Source organism: Sorex araneus, chromosome 2 (genome assembly GCF_027595985.1).
Source record: "Sorex araneus isolate mSorAra2 chromosome 2, mSorAra2.pri, whole genome shotgun sequence".
Taxonomy (NCBI): domain Eukaryota; kingdom Metazoa; phylum Chordata; class Mammalia; order Eulipotyphla; family Soricidae; genus Sorex; species Sorex araneus.
Window position 1 is genome coordinate 151451431 of NC_073303.1, and position 21070 is coordinate 151472500.

The 21070-nt window shown below is 35.3% G+C and overlaps 1 protein-coding gene across 1 annotated transcript in view; it reads left to right on the plus strand.

Moving 5' to 3' along the window:
* The window catches only part of CIP2A (cellular inhibitor of PP2A), a 42494-nt gene extending 21964 nt beyond the window's left edge, over positions 1–20530 (plus strand). Inside the window, exons 12-21 of the mRNA XM_004606729.3 lie at positions 549–648; positions 2168–2286; positions 10127–10322; positions 10983–11057; positions 11151–11261; positions 14883–15079; positions 17540–17653; positions 17852–17934; positions 19116–19255; positions 20277–20530. Of these exons, the coding sequence (XP_004606786.2) occupies positions 549–648; positions 2168–2286; positions 10127–10322; positions 10983–11057; positions 11151–11261; positions 14883–15079; positions 17540–17653; positions 17852–17934; positions 19116–19255; positions 20277–20447 (1306 nt within the window). The 3' untranslated portion in view covers positions 20448–20530. The remainder of the gene's footprint in view (positions 1–548; positions 649–2167; positions 2287–10126; positions 10323–10982; positions 11058–11150; positions 11262–14882; positions 15080–17539; positions 17654–17851; positions 17935–19115; positions 19256–20276) is intronic.
* Positions 20531–21070: the final 540 nt, after the last annotated feature.

The window sequence follows — 21070 nt, forward strand, 5'->3', positions numbered from 1 at the left end:
CTTTTTATACTTCATTTCAGTTCAGGTGTGAGAATATGCCTATGTCGTTTGTTCACAAACTAGTATTAGACAGTTTGATTGCCCAAAATTACCTTGTGTTATGTATATTCTAGCTACAAGGTAAATGGCTCATCTTGCTGATGTTGTTTCTAATTTGAAGCAGAAAGCTGAAGCACATTGTATTGTTTAATTCTTAATAGATAATTTTGACTAGCAACACTAATGTAAACTAGTGATGTAAAACATATTTCATATAATTGTGTGGCCACCTTTTTTCCTTCAGTAATAGACAACATTTGAGGTGTGGGGGGAGACTTGCCAAAGTTTAGATCCTTGCCAGTGTGTTCTTTTGGATCTGGAGTTATTTAGGTTGTTAATCTCTATGGTTTGTTTATTTCTGAAAATAAATAAGCTTTCTTGAGGTTTAAAAACTAAGTTGTTGGGTGTTTTTCCTCTCTGTGGAACTATGGATAAGCTATAAGCAACGTTTTTGGGTTTTGTTTGTTGGTTGTTCTCTAATTTACATAATTTTTTACATATTTTTAAAGTAAACTTGCTGCTGATGTAATTTTGAAAACTCTTAATTTGATGAACAAACTTAAACAGTTGGTCCCTGGTATGGAAGTAAGTTTCTACAAAATTCTTCAGGTGAGTTAAAATATGCAAACACTGAATTTTACTCTTATATAAATGCTTCATGCTGTGTTTCATTTTTAATATTTTCAATCTTCTAGAATTATCCAACAGAAGAAAAATTTTAAGATACCTGTAATATTTTACAACACTGTTATTTTTCACAATTTATCAGGAATTCTCCTGATTTTGATGTATAGAATGTTCATAATAGTTGTGTTATGTCATTCTGTACATTTCTTTTATCTGGCATTGTATATGTATGTGACAGAGAAGAGTATTTGTTTTGAGGTTTTGTTTTTGATTGGGATTGATTGGGGTAGACTATTAAGGGATAGAAACAGATCTGAATGAAGGAAATTTTATTGTGATTGGTATTTAAGATTGGAAAGAATACATAAAATAGCTGACTCAAAATTTTTGATGGTAGTAGCTGAATAAGAGCTCTATTAAATATTTACCTGAATAGCCACAAAACCTGGTTTACAACATGTACTTAAAAAATTCATGCATTAAAACCACTACAATAGCTTAACCAAAATGACTCTAGTACCTGTATGAACAGGATAGAAATCAAAATTGAAGAGGGAGCACTTACACTTTAAAATCACAGTAATTCTGAGACTGAATTCTGAAGTTGACTGTATAGCTTATTAGTCAATACACTCTGAGGTTTATCACCTTTAGGTTTATCACCTTTAAGTGATCCAGTTTTCCTGGCTACAAAACTGAATTAGTGATCCTTCACGAGAAGGGCTCGGAAACTTTATAGGGGTTATGGAAATAAAGTCCAGCTCTTAATACAGTTTTGTGGCTTTTAGTTGTATTTGAATATCTAGAGAACAGCATTGTTCAGTATTTTGTGGAATTCAGTTTTACTTGAATATCTACAAGACACCCAGCATTGTACAATGTTAGATATTATAGCAGATTTGTATTTTATTTAATTTTGGGGTCTCACACGTGGCTGTGCTCAGGGGCTTACACCTGGCTCTTTGCTCAGGGATCATTCTTAGTGGGCTTGGGACCCTATGGGGTGCCAAGGATCAAACCTGGTCAGCTGCATACAAGAATAGCCCTAGTCACTGTGCTATCATTCCAGCTACATGGGTTCACATTTTAATAATTTCCCTGCTAAAACTTTGCTTTTTTTTTTGTTTTAAGCTGATTGTGTTTCGGGTTTTAATAGATAATTTTGGCTAACAATACTAATGTAAAATGGTGATGAAAAACATACTTTATGTAACTGTGTGACATTTTTTTCCATCTAATAAATATTTCAAAGCCACTTATGAGTTACGGATTGTTTAAGTTCATTGAAGAACTGAAGGCCTTTGCTAAATTTGTTAAGTTAATGTTGTTTGTACTGACTTACATGCATTTGTTAAATGGTAGAGACAAATAGATACTTTTAAATACCACTGAAACACTTCATAATTTGCCTAGTTAGCTCTTGGTTAGTTGCCTTATTCTAAAAGATCTGGCATAATTTTTTTTGCCTGCCTCTTACTTTCTGATATCTGCGTTTGCTTAGGATTCGCGCTTGATTACTCCCTTGGCTTTTGCTTTAACATCAGACAATAGAGAACAAGTACAGTCTGGACTGGGAATATTATTGGAAGCTGCTCCATTGCCAGATTTTCCTGCCTTAGGGTGAGTTGTAATCATTTGCACTATCTTATGGTGCTGGAATTTCTTCCAGTTTGTTTTTTTTCCTTTTTTTTTTTTTTAGCATATATTTGAACATTTATTGTAAGTTTTTTTAAAAGAGCTGTGATTTACAAAATTATTGATAGTTGAGTTTTAAGCATATAATATTTCACCACCAATCCCACCAGCAGTGCCAACTTCCCTCCCCCTGTGTCTCCATATTGCTACCCCACCCCAATCTCCACCCCATCCCCACCTGTTAACTTTATTTGTTTTTTTTTAATTTTTTATTGAGTCACCATGTGGAAAGTTACAAAGTTTTCAGGTTTAAATCTCAATTATACAATGCTCGAATACCCATCCCTTCACCAGTGCTCATATTCCACCACCAAGAATCCCAGTATAGCTCCACCCCGACCCCCACACCCCTAACCCCCCACGCCCCTAGCCCCCCCTTAGCCCCCCCCGCCTGTGTAACTAATAAATTTCACTTTACTTTCACTTTGATTGCATACAATATTTCAACAAAACTCACTATTATTGTTTGAAGAGTCTCTCCCCTAAAGTCAGACCTGCTGAAAAGGAAGCATTAGGTAATTTGTTTTCCATTGCTGAGGATGAAGAGGTATGAGGTTGAGTGACCACACTTAGCGGCCTCTCAGTTTTGGGTTTCTGTATTTTAGTATTTTAGTAACTAAGTCCAGAGAGATATCTGCCAGAAGTTGCATCGTTGCCAACTTGTACTTCTCAGTTCCATTATATTCCACATATGAGTGCAATCTTTCTATGTCTGTCTCTTTCTTTCTGACTCATTTCACTCAACATGATACTTTCCATGTTGATCCATTTATATGCAAATTTCATGACATCACGTTTTCTGACAGCTACATAGTATTCCATTGTGTAGATGTACCAGAGTTTCTTTAACCAGTCATCTGTTTTGGGGCACTCTGGTTTTTTCCAGATTCTGGCTATTGTAAACAGTGCTGCAATGAACATAGAAATACATATGCCATCTCTACTATACCGTTTTGCCTCTCCGGAATATATTCCCAGGAGTGGTATTGCTGGGTCAAATGGAAGCTCAATTTCTAATTTTTTGAGAATCGTCCATATTGTTTCCCAAAAGGGCTGAACCAGTCGGCATTCCCACCAGCAGTGAAGAAGAGTCCCTTTCTCCCCGCATTCACGCCAACACCGGTTGCTTTTGTTTTTTGGGATGTGGGCCAGTCTCTGTGGTGTGAGATGATATCTCATGGTTGTTTTGATCTGCATTTCCCTGATGATTAGTGATGTGGAACATTTTCTCATGTGCCTCTGAGCCATTCGGATTTCTTCTTTAGGAAAGCTTCTGTTCATTTCATCACCCCATTTTTTGATCGGGTTGGCAGTTTTCTTCTTGTGGAGTTCAACCAGTGGATTGTATATCCTTGTTATCAACCCTTTATCGGATGGGTACTGCGTAAATATCCTTTCCCATTCTGTAGATTGTCTTTGTATTTTGGTCACTGTTTCTCTTGAGGTGCAGAAGCTTCTTAGTTTGAGATAGTCCCATTCATTTATCTCTGTTTTCACTTGCTTGGCCAGTGGCGTGTCAGCTTTGAAGATACCTTTGGCTTCAATGTCGTGGAGGGTTTTGCCGACCTTGTCTTCAATGTACCTTAGGGATTCTGGTCTGATGTTGAGGTCCTTAATCCATTTTGATCTGACTTTTGTACATGGTGATACCCACCTGTTAACTTTAGAGGCATGACATTACAAAGTTTGCAGCTTAGATCTCATTGCAGCTCAGATCTCCTGTTTTCACTTTTGTTGAGTCTGTGTCTTAGATATATTGCTATAACACTCACCCATATCACCCATATAACTGAAACCCCAATTCAAATTCTGTAACATTACTTTCTCGTTTTCTTCATCCCCTCTAGATTTTTTTTCCTTTTCTCTAAACAGTGGGGTCAAAGGTGATAAAAACACCCCCCTTTTACTCCAGTTCCTCATCCAGTATTCTATATAGCACAGATAAGTGATACCCTGTGTTTCTTCTGGCTTCACTCAACATATTTTCCAGTTCCAACCATGTTGCAGCCACTTGCATGATTTCATATTTCCTTGCAGCTGCATAGTATTCCATTGATTCAGTTATATATATATATATATATATATATATATGTATATATACGCATGTATGTATATATATAAAACATCTTCATAAATCTGTTGTTGGGACACCTATGTGGATTCCTTGTATTAGCCATTGTGCTGAGTGCAGCGATAAATAATGGTCTGCATATGTCCTTTTGAGAGAGTGTTTTTATGGCCTGGAGGATAGATGCCCAAAAGTGAAGTTGCTGGGTCATGTGACAGTTCAATTCTAAATTTACTAAGAACTCTCCATACTGTTTTCCACAGGGGGATTAACGACAACATTCCCACCGGCAGTGGATGAGTTCCTTTTTCAACACATCTCCGCCAACACAGATTGTTTCTACTATTTTTGATATGTGACTTTCTCACTAGTGTGAGATAGTATTTCATTGTCTTGATTTGGATTCTTCTGATGTTAAGTGATGCTGAGCATTTTTTCATGTGCCTACTGGCTACCCGCCTGTCTTCCTCTGAGAAGTGTGTATTCATTTCCTCTCCCAATTTTTTGATAGGGTTTTTGAACTTTTTGTCGTTGTTGTTGATTTTTGTGAATACATTATGTATCCTGGATATCACACTTTCATTAATTCTTTTTTTTTTCTTTTTGGGTCATACTTGGCTCTGCAATCAGAAATTACTCTTGGCGGTGCTCAGGGGACCATATGGGATGCTGGGAATCAAACCCGGGACTGCTACGTGCAACGCAAATGCCCTACCTGCTCTGCTATTGCTCCAGCCCCTCATTAATTCTCTTTAATTGCTTTCTTGGTTTCTCTGTTACTGGTTTCTGCTCTAGTTTTTATTGTTTCCCTCTTCCTACTATTTTTTAGATTTGTTCAGATTTTTGAGATGTGTATCTATGTTATTGATTAGGCTTTTTCTTTCTTGATGTAGGCCACCATTGCTGTGAGTTTCTCCCTTAAAATTCTTTTGCTGTATTCCATAGATTCTAATAGTTTGTTTCATTCTCATTAATTTCAAGGAATCTTTTTATTTCTTCCTTGATTCCCTCTTTGACCCAATTGTTGTTTTGTAGTGTTTTATATAGCTTCCAAGTGTTGGAAGTTTTCCCCATCTTCTTTCTGCAGTTAATTTTTACTTCCATGGCATTGTGGTCTGAGAAGTTAGTTTGTACATTTCTGTATCTGTAAGTTTGTGCATATTTGAGTTATACCCTGATACTAATTATCCTGTAGAGTGTTCCATGTGCATTAAGAGGAGAATGCATGTTCTTGTTTGGGGGTATACAGTACCCTGTATATGTCCAACAATCCCAGTTCTTTCAGCTCCTCATTTAGGACTCTTGTTGATCTGTCTAGTTGGGAAACTGGTGTTTTGAAGTCACCCACTACTATTGTGTTTTCCTTAATGTGTTTCTTTAGGTTTGTGAGCAGAAGCTTTATGAAGTTTGCTGAGCCTTCATTTGGTGCATAGATAATTGATAACAGTATTTCTTGACCTATTACCTTGACTAAAAAATATTGTTCATCATTATCTCTAACTACTTTCTTTATGTTAAATGGCATTTGGTCTGATAGAAGTATAGCTCTCCAGTTTTGTTTAGTTTTGTTTTGTTATTTCCATTGGGGCTTGAATGATTGATTTCTATCCTTTCACTCTGTTTGTATTTGCCTTAAGAGTTAGGTGTGTAAGAGTTAGGTGTGTTTCCTGTAGGCAGCAAATGGATGGATGGATTTTCTTTCCTGATCTAACTATTCTATGCCTTTTCTAGGGAGTTTAGTCCATTAACATTCTGAGAGATTGTGTGTGGGTGTGGGGGGGAGGGAGAAGAGAATGAGAGGGAGGGAAGGAAAAGAGAGAGAGAGGTGTTTTTGCAAATCTTTTTTTTAATAAGTGATTTTTCAATAATTCTTGCAGGATTGGTTTATGTGTTGCAAATGCTGTCAGCTCCTGTTTGTCTGAAAAGGTTCTTATTGGTCCCTCAAGTCTAAATGATAGTTTTGCGGGATAGTTGACTCCAGGCTGGAAGTTCTTCAGTTAGTACTTCAAATATGTCATTCCACTCTTTCCTGGCTTCTAAGATGTTTTGTGAAAAGTCTGTTGCATATCTTATGTTGTTTCCCTTAGAATTGAGGGTTTTCTTCTCTCGCTGCTTTTATTAGTTTTGATTTTACTATTTTCATTACTATGTTTTGACGTTTCTTTTGAGTCTATTTTGTTGGGTACTCTTTGGACCTCTTGAATCTGAGCTAGAGCCTCTCTCAGGATATCAGGAAAGTTCTCAGTTATTATTTCTTTGACCAGCTATTCTTCTCCTTTACCTTTTTCTTCTCCTCTGGCATTCTTAGGATTTGAAGATTATTTCTCTTGCTATTATCTATCAAGAATTTTAGTTCTTTTCCATTTGTTTACTTTTTTTTTCACTTCCTGCTGATGACATAATTTGTCTTCAATGTGACAGATACAGTCCCCTGCATGTAGAATTCTGTTGCTTGGATTTGTTATTTTATATTTTAACTCCTTCAGTTCCATCAGTGGGCTCTTTGATACTGTGGATCAGTTTAATTTGTTTGAATTTTTCTTCCACTGATTACTTTAGATCCATGGCCATTGCATAGAGCATTGATTTGAGTTCTTTATTGATGAGGCTTGAGAGTTTGAGTTCAGTGATTTGCCAGGACTTCTGTCCCTGTCTGTAAGGTGAAATCAGTTGTTTTGCCATTGTTTCTAAAGATTTATGGGTGCTATGATTTGAGTTTCAGGTGCCAGGTATCTGGGGTCTGACCTAATTTGTTATTTTTCTACAAGCAGTACTCTATAACCTATTAGTCTAATGATGTTGCTTAGACTATTTCACTGGTCCTGCAGTTCAGTGTCTAATATATTCATTTGTATAGCAGGGTTAAAGTAGACATATTTGAGGAAATCTGTGAGACCCAAGAACCCTTGAAATTGGTGGTGATGAAAGGGTGGTGTTGTCAAGAGGGGTGTGGGAAGGATTTCTTTGGTGCAGGGAACCCAGGAAGAGGTTACAGACTGCATAGAAGTCTCAGTCCAGGGAACCAAGGAAGAGGTCACAAGTGACAGAGAGTCACCAGGCAAGATGGGGTCCTGCAGCTTCACTAATTCTGATAACTAAAACAATCTAGTATACTCACTCAGGGTGTAGCTAGGTCCAGGTAAATATATTATAATGATACTCTGCTTGTCTCTCACAACTTGTGCCTAGACGAAGTTTATATCCTGCCAGTTTAATTTCTCCATAGCTAGAGTTTTTCTTCTTAGTTGAACAGAATCCGAAGGGTTTAGCTGTGAAATTACATGGACTACAAGTCGGGATGGAGTATATGGTATGGGTTCCTAAATATATATCCTGTGCTTCTATCAGAAAGTAGAGTGGATAAGTGAAAAGTAAAATTATCCACTGTGCTCATTAATTTCAGGCATTAAGAGAACATATATAATTATGTATGAGGTTCTTTACATGAGCATAATGAACAATTGTCTTGTAATAAGGTTGCTTTTTTTTTAGGTTTTAAGTGATTTATATATATGAACTTGCAAAAGCATTTTGAATAACTTTGAACAGTTGGTTAAGTAAGTAATATCTCTATATACCAGGGATTAGAAAACTATAGCCAGTAGATATAGTAACCTGCTTTTTAAAAGTAAAATGTTAATAGAACAAGGCTATAGTAATTTCTTTTCATAATGTATATATTATCTCTCTACATTCATGCTCCAAGATCAGGGTTGATTGCTATGTATTCCGTGACCTGTCTAGCCTAAATCAGTACTTTAATCAGGACGAGAGGATAGGATACTTCCCTTGCACGTGGCCAACTCCTGTTCCATCCCCACCCCCAGCACCAACCACCACCAGGAAGCTCAGAGCTGGGAGTAAGACCTGTGCACAGCTGGGGGTGACCAAAAATCCCCAAAGTAAAAATAAAACACTTTATCTGCAATTCCTATTAGTTGACTTAGCAGCAAATGATTTTTCAGAATGAATATTTATAAGTCATAAGACGGCCCGGAGCAATAGTACAGCTGGTAGAGCCTTGCCTCGCATACGGCCAAGTCAGATTTGATCCTGGGCACCCCCAAGCTGCCAAGAATGATCCCTGATCGGAGAGACAGGAGTAACTCCTGAGCACCAGAGGGTGTGGCCCCAAAATCAAAAGTAATCATTTTAAGTAATAAGCTAAAGATACGCTGAATATAAAATCTGAGACATAATTCAAAATGTCATTTTATTGTAAATTATTGTAATATTGTAAATATTGTAAATATTTTCTGACAAATGTTCAAATGGGGAAGGCGGACTTCTCAAACTGAAAGAAGTAGTCTATAAAGCTGCTTTTCTGGTAATGTTCTTACCTCATCTTCAGTAGTCTGACAGATGCAGAACCCCTAAACTTCAATGTAAAAATGATTCATTTTCCCTACCAGTTTACAGTATACTGACAGTTTTTGGTATGTGTATTGAATAGCTTTATTTTGGGACAATCTAACAATAGCTTTATTTTGGGACAAACTAACCACTCAAGTTTATTTATGTCCAACTACATTATTTATGTTCATTTATGCTTTTGTGTACATTATCTTAGACATGAATTTTTTTATTCTGTGTGTGTATGTTCTATGTAAATTTTTTGTTTTGTTTTTTGCCCACACCCAGTGCACTCAGGACTTACTCTTTACTTTGCATTCAGGAATCACTCCTGCCAGGGATCAGGACCACATGGTGTACCAGGGATGAAATCTGGGTTGGCTACATGCAAGAGGAGTGCCCTACTCACTGTACTCTCTCTCTAGCCTCTATGTAAACATTTTTAAAAATCATAGCTGGTAAAGACCAGCTATGTGCCAGGCCTTAGATATTTCTAATAGTGCAATAAATTCTATTGGGAATACTCCTTCAGTGAAGTTTATATTCTTGTAGGGAGACTAGTTTAATGACTTGTCTCAGGGCTAGAAAGAACAGAAATTAAGGCATTTGCTTTGCATGGGCTGGTATCTTCAACAATGGTTTGAAACTTGACACTGAAACTTGACACTGTAACTCCTGACCATAGAGCCAGGAGTAGACCCTAAACACCACTGAATGTTCTGTTGTATCATCATGCTGTATATATCACTGTATTTGGAGAACCCTTTCTAAGATTGTGAATTTGATAGTGAACTGGCTAGAGGGAGCCAATACTATGCAGAACTAGTGTAGGTAAAAGAATAGCTCATTTACACTTGCCTTCCACATGTGAGGTCCTGAATTCAGTCCCTGGCATCAGACACACAGGAGAACAACTTACACAAAATCACTGTATCGGGTACAAATGGATGAGGAAGAATGAAAGTGATTAGCAAGAATATATTGAGTGAGAAATGAGAAAGACAGGGCACAAATATAACATCTAAATGATGTTGCTAATGGTGGGAGGATTATTTTTACCAGTAATGTTTTACTTAATTTTTACACGTAATCCATATTGTCATACTAATTCTAGTGCCTCCAAAAGTGAAATTGTCATTACAAAGTATCATAGTTACCAAAAAGTTACTCTGACCATAAATAATTTATTCAACCCCCACTTTAATCATATTTCAAGATAATTTAAAAAATACTTGCAGACTCATTTCTCATAAAGACCCTCTTAAACAGTTCTGTAAATCTATACCAGCTGTTTCATTGTATTGTGTTTTAATGAATTTCTTTTTCTCTTTCATTCCCATTAAGACTTGGTGAAAGTATAGCAGCAAATAATGCCTACAGACAGCAGGAAACAGAACATATGTCCAAAAGAATGCCTTTGCAACCATTAAATAACAGTTTCCTAACATCAGTAAAGAGTTTAACTCCACCACTTTTGAAAGACAAAGTTCCTGGCTTGAACATTGAAGAATTGATAGAGAAACTTCAGTCTGGAGTGGTGGTGAGTGATAAATTATAAATGAATTTCTGGCTGGTACATATTATATTTCACCACACAATTGTCACATCCTGTTTTTTTCAGTCCCAAAATTGGTTTCTAGAAGTCAAGGGTGCAACTCAGCTGTAGAGTGCCTACTTGTGAGGTCCTGGTTTCATTCTCCAGCACTCCTCAACCTCTTCCAATGAAAAGTAAAATCAAGCAGAGTTAATTTATGACCTTTTAAGTCATAGTTTAGAAATAAACTTCAGGTAATAGTTGCAGCCCACTACATTTTTTGGGGAAAAAAAAAAGCATCCACTAATATTAATCCTGATTACAACATATTTAAACAACTTAGATATGAATTTGAACATTAAAATCTTAACCTCTACTCTAAAAAATAACATATCCTGGAAAGGTTAGAAAGGAAGGAAAATTCAACCATAAAGTTCCAACATTTTAATGTTTGCTATCATTCTTAGTCCCCCCAAAGTCAACCCACCTTGTCTATCTAGTTAAAGAAATTTCCACAGATAAAAAAAATTTTAATTTGTTAATCATTGTATTTTGGATGACAGTGACAGTGACAATCATTGTATTTTAATGAATTTGTTTCATAGTAGAAATTTCGTTGCTTGTGTTGAGTTCATTTATTTTCTGATTCTTAATATTAAAACCTAGGTAAAGGATCAGATTAATGATGTGAGAATATCTGACATAATGGATGTGTATGAGACGAAACTGTCTACATTAGCTGTGAGTAGAAGCTTATTTTAACTGCAATAATTAAGTTTTAATAGATATTTTTCTATATGATGGAGATAAATGAATGGTATGTTGTCTTTACAGTCTAAAGAAAGCAGGCTACAAGATCTCTTGGAAGCAAAAGCTCTCGCCCTTGCACAAGCAGATAGATTGATCGCTCAGTATCGCTGTCAGAGGACCCAGGCTGAATCTGAGGTATGTGCTACATAAAGATGTGTCTAATTAGCAGGAAGAACAAATGAAGTACAGTATGTACAAATTAATAGTTATATTTGCTATTAAATTGTTCTCAATATTTGACATGACTATTTCCTATATCTTGAAACTCTCCCATTTAGTTTCACTTTTATCATTATCTTCTAATTTGCTTTCCACCCTGATAATTGTTCTATTCTAATATTCTTTTTTTTTTTTTTTTTGCTTTTTGGGTCACACCTGGCTCTGCACAGGGGTTACTCCTGGCTCTGCACTCAGGAATTACCCCTGGCCATGCTCAGGGGACCATATGGGATTCTGGGATTTGAACCCGGGTCGGCCGCATGCAAGGCAAACGCCCTACCCGCTGTGCTATCTCTCCAGCCCCTATTCTAATATTCTTAAAGGTTTCCTCCTACCCTCAGATCCCATCCTCCCAGTCAACTCTTAAATGTTGGATTTTTCCAGTTTTATGTTCTAAGCTTCTTCATTATTTAAGTGATCTCTGATTTTAACCTTTATCAAAATATTAACTCCCCAATTTTATATGCTAAGCTCAGACTTTTTCCTAAGCATAAATGTCTCTTGTTTAACCCCACTGAAATATTTAACGGAAATTTCAGAACTAGCATATCATCACCTTTCCCTTTTTAAAGTGTATTCCTTCTCATCCATCCCCCTATAACTTTTGGAGTTTTCCAAATTAGAAACTTCGAAACCACAGTTTTCTGTTTACAGTTAATTACCAAGTCCAGTTGATTTTACTTTCTAAATATTACTTTTTTTTTCTGTCATTTTACTGTGCCACTCTTTGCTAGGGATTAGATTCTTTTCATTTTAATATTTATCACAGTAGAGCCTCTAATCAGCTGTTTTACCTTTAATCTAGTGCTCTCTTCTTAGCCATCCACAAATCACAGCCAAAAATCAACCTCTTTTGTATTTGAGTCTACCTTTACAGTGATCTCTCAGACAGTAATTTAATCCTATTGTTCCTGTACTAAATGACTGAGGAATGGCTCACCATTGCTCTAAGAAGCTTAAGTAGTTTGACTTATGAGGATTTTTAACCACATTCATTTCCAAATCTCTTTGCATTTCTTTGTGTTCTTTGCTGTCTGCTATGTCAGGTTACTTTGCACTTTGTGAAACTTATCATACACTTATATTTCCTTTCTTAGACTTGCTCTTATCTGAAATACCTTTTTCTTTCTCTTAACTTCAAATTTTAGTTTATATTCAAACTACTTTCTATTTAAAGTTCATGTACTATAGAGTTTTCTTTATTTTTCTTGCACATCACTGTGTGGCAGTTTTTCCTCTATAGATATATCCTATGCTTCCCTCTAGATAACACCTCTTTCCCTCCCACCCTTGTTATCAGAGACTATTCTGTATCTCCAGAACCTTGTAAAACGCCTCTCATGGTGGTACATGGAAAGTTTTGTATTGTATTATATGTACATACATGATCATCATCATTTGAAGATGTTTTAATTAATAAGAGACTATATACAACCTGGTCCTTGATGTATAGTAGGCTGTACTATCCAGGTTTCTGTAATTACACTTTATAAACTTTGTATAATAATGAAGACACCTTAAAGACATCAGAAAATATCGTCATTGTTAAGTCACTAGTGACTTGTATATAAATAGATGTGTGTACAAAATGAGATTTTCACAATTACAGGAAATTCTCAGCAAACAAATGGAATATAGGCAACCTGATATTATTTACCATGAATTATTTTCAATAAAGTTGTATTTTTTTAAGAGGTATTAAAATCAGTGACAAGTAAAATACCTTTTAAATTTTTCTGACAGGCCTCCTATGGCATAGGAATGAAATCGTTTTTGAATTTTTATGGATTTATCTTGACAAGTATGTTGAATGTATTATAAATTCTCAGAATGTAAATTACTGATATTAAAATCATTTTCCTCTTCTCTTACTACATGCTTATGTTTTTAGACATGTCTTGTATTCAGGTAGAGAATAGATTGCTTTATCCACGTTACTGGAAAAATCATAAAACGAACACTAGTTAGGCATTGCCACTTACAGACTGTCATAAAAATAAAAGTATTTGTTTCTGGCTTTCATCTAAGTAATTCTGGGGCCTGGTAATTTACTTTCAATTGCTTTTCTGCTGTTTTAGTACTTTATGTCAGGTTTTTTTTTGTTTCTTTTTATATACTGTGTTTAATATAAAGATTTTGTTGTGCTAGCTTATTTCACTGCTATCTTAATTTACTATGTGTTCATGTAAGCAACTATGGTGTAGCTTGGATATTATTCTTAATTCTTACCTGAAATGAGAAAACTGTTGTGGCCAAACTTTATAATTTAGTGTTTGTGGCTATACTCTAAATGCCAAATGCCTTTTTTTTCCCCCAAATATAAAAATACCTACCATGCTCTTCATTTCTGTAATTTCTGATTATAGTTAGTTTTTTCACTTCAACTCCTACTTTTTGTGTTTTGCTGGCTACCTGTGCCATCATTTCTTTGAATTCATTAAAGACCCTCACTCATTATAGTGTCATTGAGTTTATTGTCAGAGGATTTACTGAGCTTGTTGATGTTGTATCTCGGGTGATACTATTTTGCTCATTAAAGTTGGCTCCTAACTATTCTCCCCATTAGTTTTCTAATGTTCTTGCTTTGCTGAGGGTAAGTCTTCATAGTTAGAACCCTGGGAGGACGTTGAAGGATTTTGAAGATGTTGAAGGAGGAAGAGGCTCTGCCTCCTGTTCCAGACTAGATCCAGAAATGTCCGCTGGAGGCAGGCTCACCTGGATCGGCTTGTACTTGGGCCTTCTGCACTTAAAAGCATCACTCCACCCCTTAAACTAGCCTTTAGACTCACATACTTTTTAATTGAGTACTGTTGAAATGTGTAGAGCTTCCTTCATGTTATTACAGTTTTGTTAATTTCCATGAATGTAATGGAAATAGATTGATCTGATCCTCTTACAGTTGTTTTCATCAGAATAATCTATTAAATAAAACAGAAGGAAGAAATAAAAACTTTCACTGTCAGAGTTATTAGTAGTTATATTAATTAGTAGTTATTAGTAAGTATATATTGCAATTACTCAGAGAAGGGAACAGCAAGTAAAATGTGGTTGTTGGTCATGTGGGGGAAAGATGATGCGGGCCAAATATAGACTAGAGACTGAACGCAATGGCCACTCAACACCTTTATTGCAAACCACAACACCTAACCAGAGAGAGAGAACAAAAGGGAATTCCCTGCCATAGTGGCAGGGTGGGGTGGGGGGAGACGGGACTGGGAAGGGGGGGTGGGGATGTTGGGTTTACTGGTGGTGGAGAATGGGCACTGGTGAAGGGATGGGTTATCAAACTCTGTAAGGGAGAAACATGAGCACAAAAATGTATAAATCTGTAACTGTACCCTCACGTTGACTCACTAATTAAAAATAAACTATAAAAAAAAAATAAAATAAAATAAAAAAAAAAAAGTATATATTGCAACTAATAAACTTAAGTAACCCAAAACATGCTAGCCTATTAGATACTTGGTAAAAAAAAAATTGTAAGGAGTGAAAACTTGGGCATATTCAATAGATGAAAGTCTATTCCATTTCTTTTAGGCACGAACTCTTGCCAGTATGTTGAGAGATGTTGAGAGGAAAAATGAAGAACTTGGTATGTTGCTGAAGTCTCAGCAAGTTGAATCAGAAAGAGCCCAGAGTGATATAGAGCAACTCTTTCAACATAATAGGAAATTGGAGTCTGTGGCTGAAGAACATGAAATATTAACAAAATCCTACATGGAACTTCTTCAGAGGTGAATTCACTATATCACTGTCATACCTATATCACTATATCACTGTCATTACTCGAATGGGCTCCAATAATGTCTGCATTTGTCCCAGCCTGAGATTTTAGCAGTCTCTCCTTACTCGTCTTTCCCAATGATTGGAAGATCTTTCAGGGTCAGGGGAATGAGACCTGTTATTGTTACTGGTTTTGGCGTATCATACGCCACAGGGAGCTTGCCAGACTCTGCCGTATGGGCGGGATACTCTCAGTAGCTTGCCAGGCTCTCCGAGAGGCATATATATATATATATATATATATATATATATATATATATATATATATTTCCCTCTATGATTTTATGAAAAATGGATAGGGAGTGTCTTATGATGTATGCGGCTGCGTGTTCCAGGAATATGTTCACTCATGCTTGAGGCTGGGCCTGAGAGTGTGGGGACTAAAAATCATATTTTTCTTTTTGTCTGAGCTGATGTGATATCCTTAGAAGCTTTTACCCTTCACACCCCATATGCCCCGCCTCTGCATATCCTAGAGATTCAGGAAAATTTTCCAGAATCATTTTTATATGCCCAATAGATTTCAAGGCTAGCTCTTATTCTTCTATGTTCTAGTCTTTTTCCCTATTCCCTCTGTTGAACTCTCTGCTCAGTGCACCTGGATTGAGCTGCTGGTATTGCTCTTCATGACACCTTTCTGACTTGGCCATAGGGTAACTTTTGATAATCTTTATATTCAGATCTCAAAGATAAAAGTTGAATCAAATCTAGCTCTACATACTGTTGGAGCAAGTTCACATGTTAGGTTGTTCAAGAAATATTTTTATTCTGAAAATGTAGTCTATATGTATACATTGCCTATAGATAAAGCAAAAAGTTAATTCACTCATCTCTTTATAAATAGCAACAATTTGCTTTCAGGAGCCACTCTAGTATAATTGTTATTTAAACCCCAAAAACCTATGTGATTATCACTCCACTCAGAAGACATGACTAAATTCAAACTGTATCTACATGCTGTTACTGCCCAATGTCTATTCTATGGTTCTTTCCCTTCAGCGTTCACCTGTATAAAGAAATAATTTAGAGTAAAACTTTCTGTGTAAGGTCAGAATCTAGAATGAATATAAGCATTTCTTTTCTGTGGCCCTAAAATCCTTTCATAACCTTCATATAGATAGAAGATAAAGCAGAAGTCATAATGAAGTGTTGCTTACTCAAACTCATTATCAAAAGATGGAAACAGAATACTAGTCCCTTTATTTCTCTGCCAATTGAATTTACTTTATTTGTTTTGTATTTTAGGCCACACCCAGCAGTGTTCAGGGCCAACTTCTGGCTCTACGCTCAGGGATCACTCCTGGCAGTAGAACCTTATAGGATGGTGGGGATTCAATCTGGGTTGGGTGCATACAAAGTAAGCACCACTGTACTATCCCTCTGGCCACAACTTTTATTTATTCTTAGAGTCATTGGTCGTCTATGATGTTAATGCTAAGGACAAGTTTATTCTGTTTTGTTTACTAGCAGAGTCTTAGAATTTAGAAGTGTTTATATACAATTAGGCATTCATAAATAATTGAATTATTGATTTGGCACAGTTAGATTAAGTTGAACCACATTAATTAGCTGTTTCTGAAGATAAAAAATAGTTGAATATTAACAGTTTCATATAATTCAGCCTGATAACTTGGAAATTGGGTGTTAGTGTTTATCTCTTGTCTTAATTTGTATCAGTATTTCTCATTAAGTTGTTTAGCATAGTTCATTTATGAGTGACTCTACGGGTATAGTAATTCTTAAAAGTGAATAAATGTTCATAAGTGAATTGCTAGGTAAAAGGTTATGTGGTTTTATAAATATTACCAAACATCCAAAAATGCTGTTTTTTATATACTAACACAGTAACAATGCTGAGTTTTACTATCATAGTTAGTGAACTAACACAGTAAAACTGCTGAATTATAAGACCAGAAAACAGTTATGTAGTCTCTACTAAACAATAAAAATAAAAGCACCCTGGTTAACTTGTTACTTGTCATGATTTCTAATTTACAATTGGTTAAAGGTTGAAAAAATATTCAACTGTTTTGTACTACTTATAGAGAAATGAGAAAGATATTTAATATTACAGTATACATGGGCTTATTTGCCCAGTAACAGGGTAGGGTAGAAAATGTATGTCACACCTGGAAAATTTAGTGGCAAAAAATTTCCAAACATGACCTTTTCCTCCAATAATTTTGTCCAAGTTTAATTGTTTGAGATACCATTAATAGTCGGGTCAGTCTTGAGCTTAATTTCACTGCCTTAATCAGCTAGACTTATCTTTCCTGTTTTCTAGGGCTAATCTGTGTTCCTCTTGTTTTTATCTTCAATATATGCAGTCTGATTAAAAGTAATAATAAAGAATACACTTTTCTCCATCACATTTTTGTCCATAAAGATATCAATTTATCTTATCTTTCCAGGAATGAAACTGTTGAAAAGAAGAATAAAGATTTACAGATCACATGTGATTCTCTGAATAAGCAAATTGAGACAGTAAAAAAGTTGAATGAGTCACTCAAGCAACAAAATGAAAAGTAAAAATCTCTCAATTATTTTGGATTTTTAAAAGAACAATTTATACTAGTAGAAATTTTTTACAAATAAAAAATAAGTTTTAACCTATTTTTGGCATAGAATGTATAACTAGCAAAATTTAAGAGTAATTACTATTTCAATTTTATGGTACTTAGGAAATAACACGGTTTATGTTTTCTTTTTTTTAATAATTTCAGAACTATTACCCAATTAATAGAGAAAGAAGAACAGAGAAAAGAGGTTCAGAATCAACTAGTAGACCGAGAATGTAAACTAGCAAGTAAGTAGCTTATTTAACAATTGTCTCTATTGCATCTTTTTTTTTTTTTTTCTGTCACCACTCCATATTTTCTTAAGAATAGTGGGCAAGCAGGGTGGAGGGTACTGGCTACTGTGAAGAATGAATCCAAGGAGCCAGCCAGGCAGGAATCCCCCCTGGGGTAGAGAGGAGAGGGGTGGAATGTGGCTTAACTTAATTGTTGAGGGAGGGGTATAACCAGTTTTTATTTTACTTTTTCATTATTATTGCTTCTTTGAATAAATATATTTCCTTTCCATGCTTTGATATTTTAGGACCCTTTTCATCAATATTAACCTATAGTTCACTTCATAATTTGGCAGTTTATAAACAGTTGGTAACAATTATATTTAGTAGCTTTCATAATTTTTTATAGTTTATGTAACATGGTTTAAAGTGTTCACATTTATGGTATTGATTTATAAAGATATCCCATCTTTAATTTTTCACAGAGCAATTTAGATTAGTCAGATGGAAAACAATTAAGGCTAGGAATCTTGAGGTTGTAGGAAATTATTGCTTTTGATAAAATAAAAATATTAAACAAATGTAACAGCAGGTGGCAGTGCTAGGTAACTTTTAGTTACCAGCTTCTTTATGATAACTGTGAAAATAATCCACAAAAACATTTTTGTTCTAACTCATTTGCTTTGAGCATAGTTATTCATCTGTATGATATTTCATATTCTCCCTTCCTTGTCTAATTCTCAGACTGAGAATTGTCCTTCTAGTTGCTACATATTATATCTAGAATAGCAGACAAAGGAAAGGCTTGGATATTTGATTTTTTTCTGCAAAATATTGACTGACATAGGGGAAGAATTGTTTTTCACAAGTGCTCTAGTAAGATACTTTCTCTTAGTTAAATCTTGTCTTATAAAATTTGCTAAATCTTGGAGGCTGGAGCAGTAGTACAGCAAGTAAGCCATTTATCTTACACGAAGCTGACCTGGGTTCAATTTCTGGCATTCCATATGGTCCCCTAAGCATATGGTCCCCTAAGTACCTCCAGGAGTAGTTCCTGAGTGCAGAGGTAGGAGTAACCCCTGAGCATCTCTGGGTGTGGCCCCAAAAGTAAAAAAAAAATAATAATAAAGTACTAAATCTTTTCTGGATGATGCCAATATAAAACTTTCAAACTTTTATATGCTGTTTTCGTTAAGACTTGCAGCAGAAAACAAGAGCACAAGAGGAAAACATTAAAGTTTTGCAAAAAGAAACAGCAGATAAAGAAGAAGCCATTGATATCCTTAGGAAAGAATTAAACAGAACAGAGCAGATGAGAAAAGACCTCAGCATTAAGGTAATAATCTATTGAATTCTCATTTCCATAAAATGAAAAGTATTTCATGAAAAAAGATGAAACTGGATAAATTAATATTCTGTTTGGTGACTTATTTTAGAACATGCAGAATTTCAAGGTGAGTTAATTATTATGATTCTCACAGTGTGAAAATCTACATATTTTAAAACAAATTAAACATGTATTAAATGTGTACTGTATGCCAACACTTACTGTTTTCATTTGGGAAAAAATTACAGAAAGAGCTGCTAGAGAGATACAGTGGGTAGGTTGCTTGCCTTGCATGCAGCCAACCTGGGTTCAATCCTCAGCACTCCATATGGTCCCAAGCCCTACCAGGAGTACAGACCTGAGCGCCACTGAATACAATTCACAAAACAAATGAATACAGAAAGGGTTTGTCAGTTCTTGGTATCACATACAAATATTTGTATAGATATATGCAGATAATATATGCAGATAATGTATAAGCACCTCTGCTTATAAGAGTAAATAGTAACAATTACACAGCTCTTATTTTTTAGAGCTTTATAATTTGCAAAAGTCTCTTTGAGACATTTTCTAGTTCCTGACTTTAGGGAAAAATGAAACTGGGTGATAGATTGTTCAATGTCAGTTATATAGCTTAATAGAAAAGTATGGTTGCATTTTTTTACCTGGTAACTGATAGTGGTTTCTTATCTATCTACTACCACTAAGTTAATATCAGACGAGGATTAAAAGAACTGAAATACTACAGAGCGTAGTGACAGAAGAGGCACAAAGTTTAATGTTACGTCCTAATTGTTCCATGTGTTTGGCTTGGTAGTAACTGTAAGTAGTAACATGTATTTCATACAGAATTAACATTGACTTTAAAGCTCACCTTATAATTTAAGTGTATACATATTTGTAATGTGTCATTTTAAATAATTGTGTTTCGAATTGAAAAGTAAGGACATCTTAAAATTACTATTAAAGAAAACATGCTAGTAACTTGTTCAGTTCTTTTTCTTAATTTTTCTTCTCACCAATTTCTTAGGCTTCCTCCTTAGAGGTTCAGAAGGCTCAGTTAGAAGGTCGTTTGGAAGAGAAAGAGTCAATGGTGAAACTTCAACAAGAGGAGTTGAACAAACATTCTCATATGATAGCCATGATTCACAGTTTGAGTGGTGGAAAAATAAATCCAGAAACTGTGAATCTCAGTATATAGACATCATTGCTTTTTTGGAGTTTTTAATTGAATATTTGATATATTTATCTGTTGGGGACATGGGTAGGGAAGTAATATGTGACTTGAAAACAATTGCAAATTATCACCTAATTATTAATTTAGTAAAGAACCAAATCTGATATATATTTCCACTTGTTCACTTGATCTTAAGGTTTTGCTTCCTATTTCTGATTTCTGGTTCTTACTGATAAAGGTTTTTTTTTGTTTTGTTTTCGGATTCCCCCCCTCCACCCGCATTAAAATACCATTCTTGGGGCTCTTTATGTGATTCAGTGATAGAGTGCACATGTGTTCACATGAATAAAGTCTTGGGTTTAATTCTTGGTAACAGATACACACACACACACACACACACACACAAACACATAAACACACAAAGACTGAAGAATATAGTAACGGACTCCATTATTTTTTCTAAAGTTTTTCCTTAGTTGCTTTCCATTCTCTTCTGTTTTTTTAATTTATTCTTATTTGTAATTATTTACATTTTAAATTCAAACTTTGTTATAAAAGTACTGAAGATGATTAATTGAAAATACAATAGTTAATTTTTTAAAATGAAGGTATCCCGCCTCGGCTCGGGGCTTCTCCTGAAGCCCCTG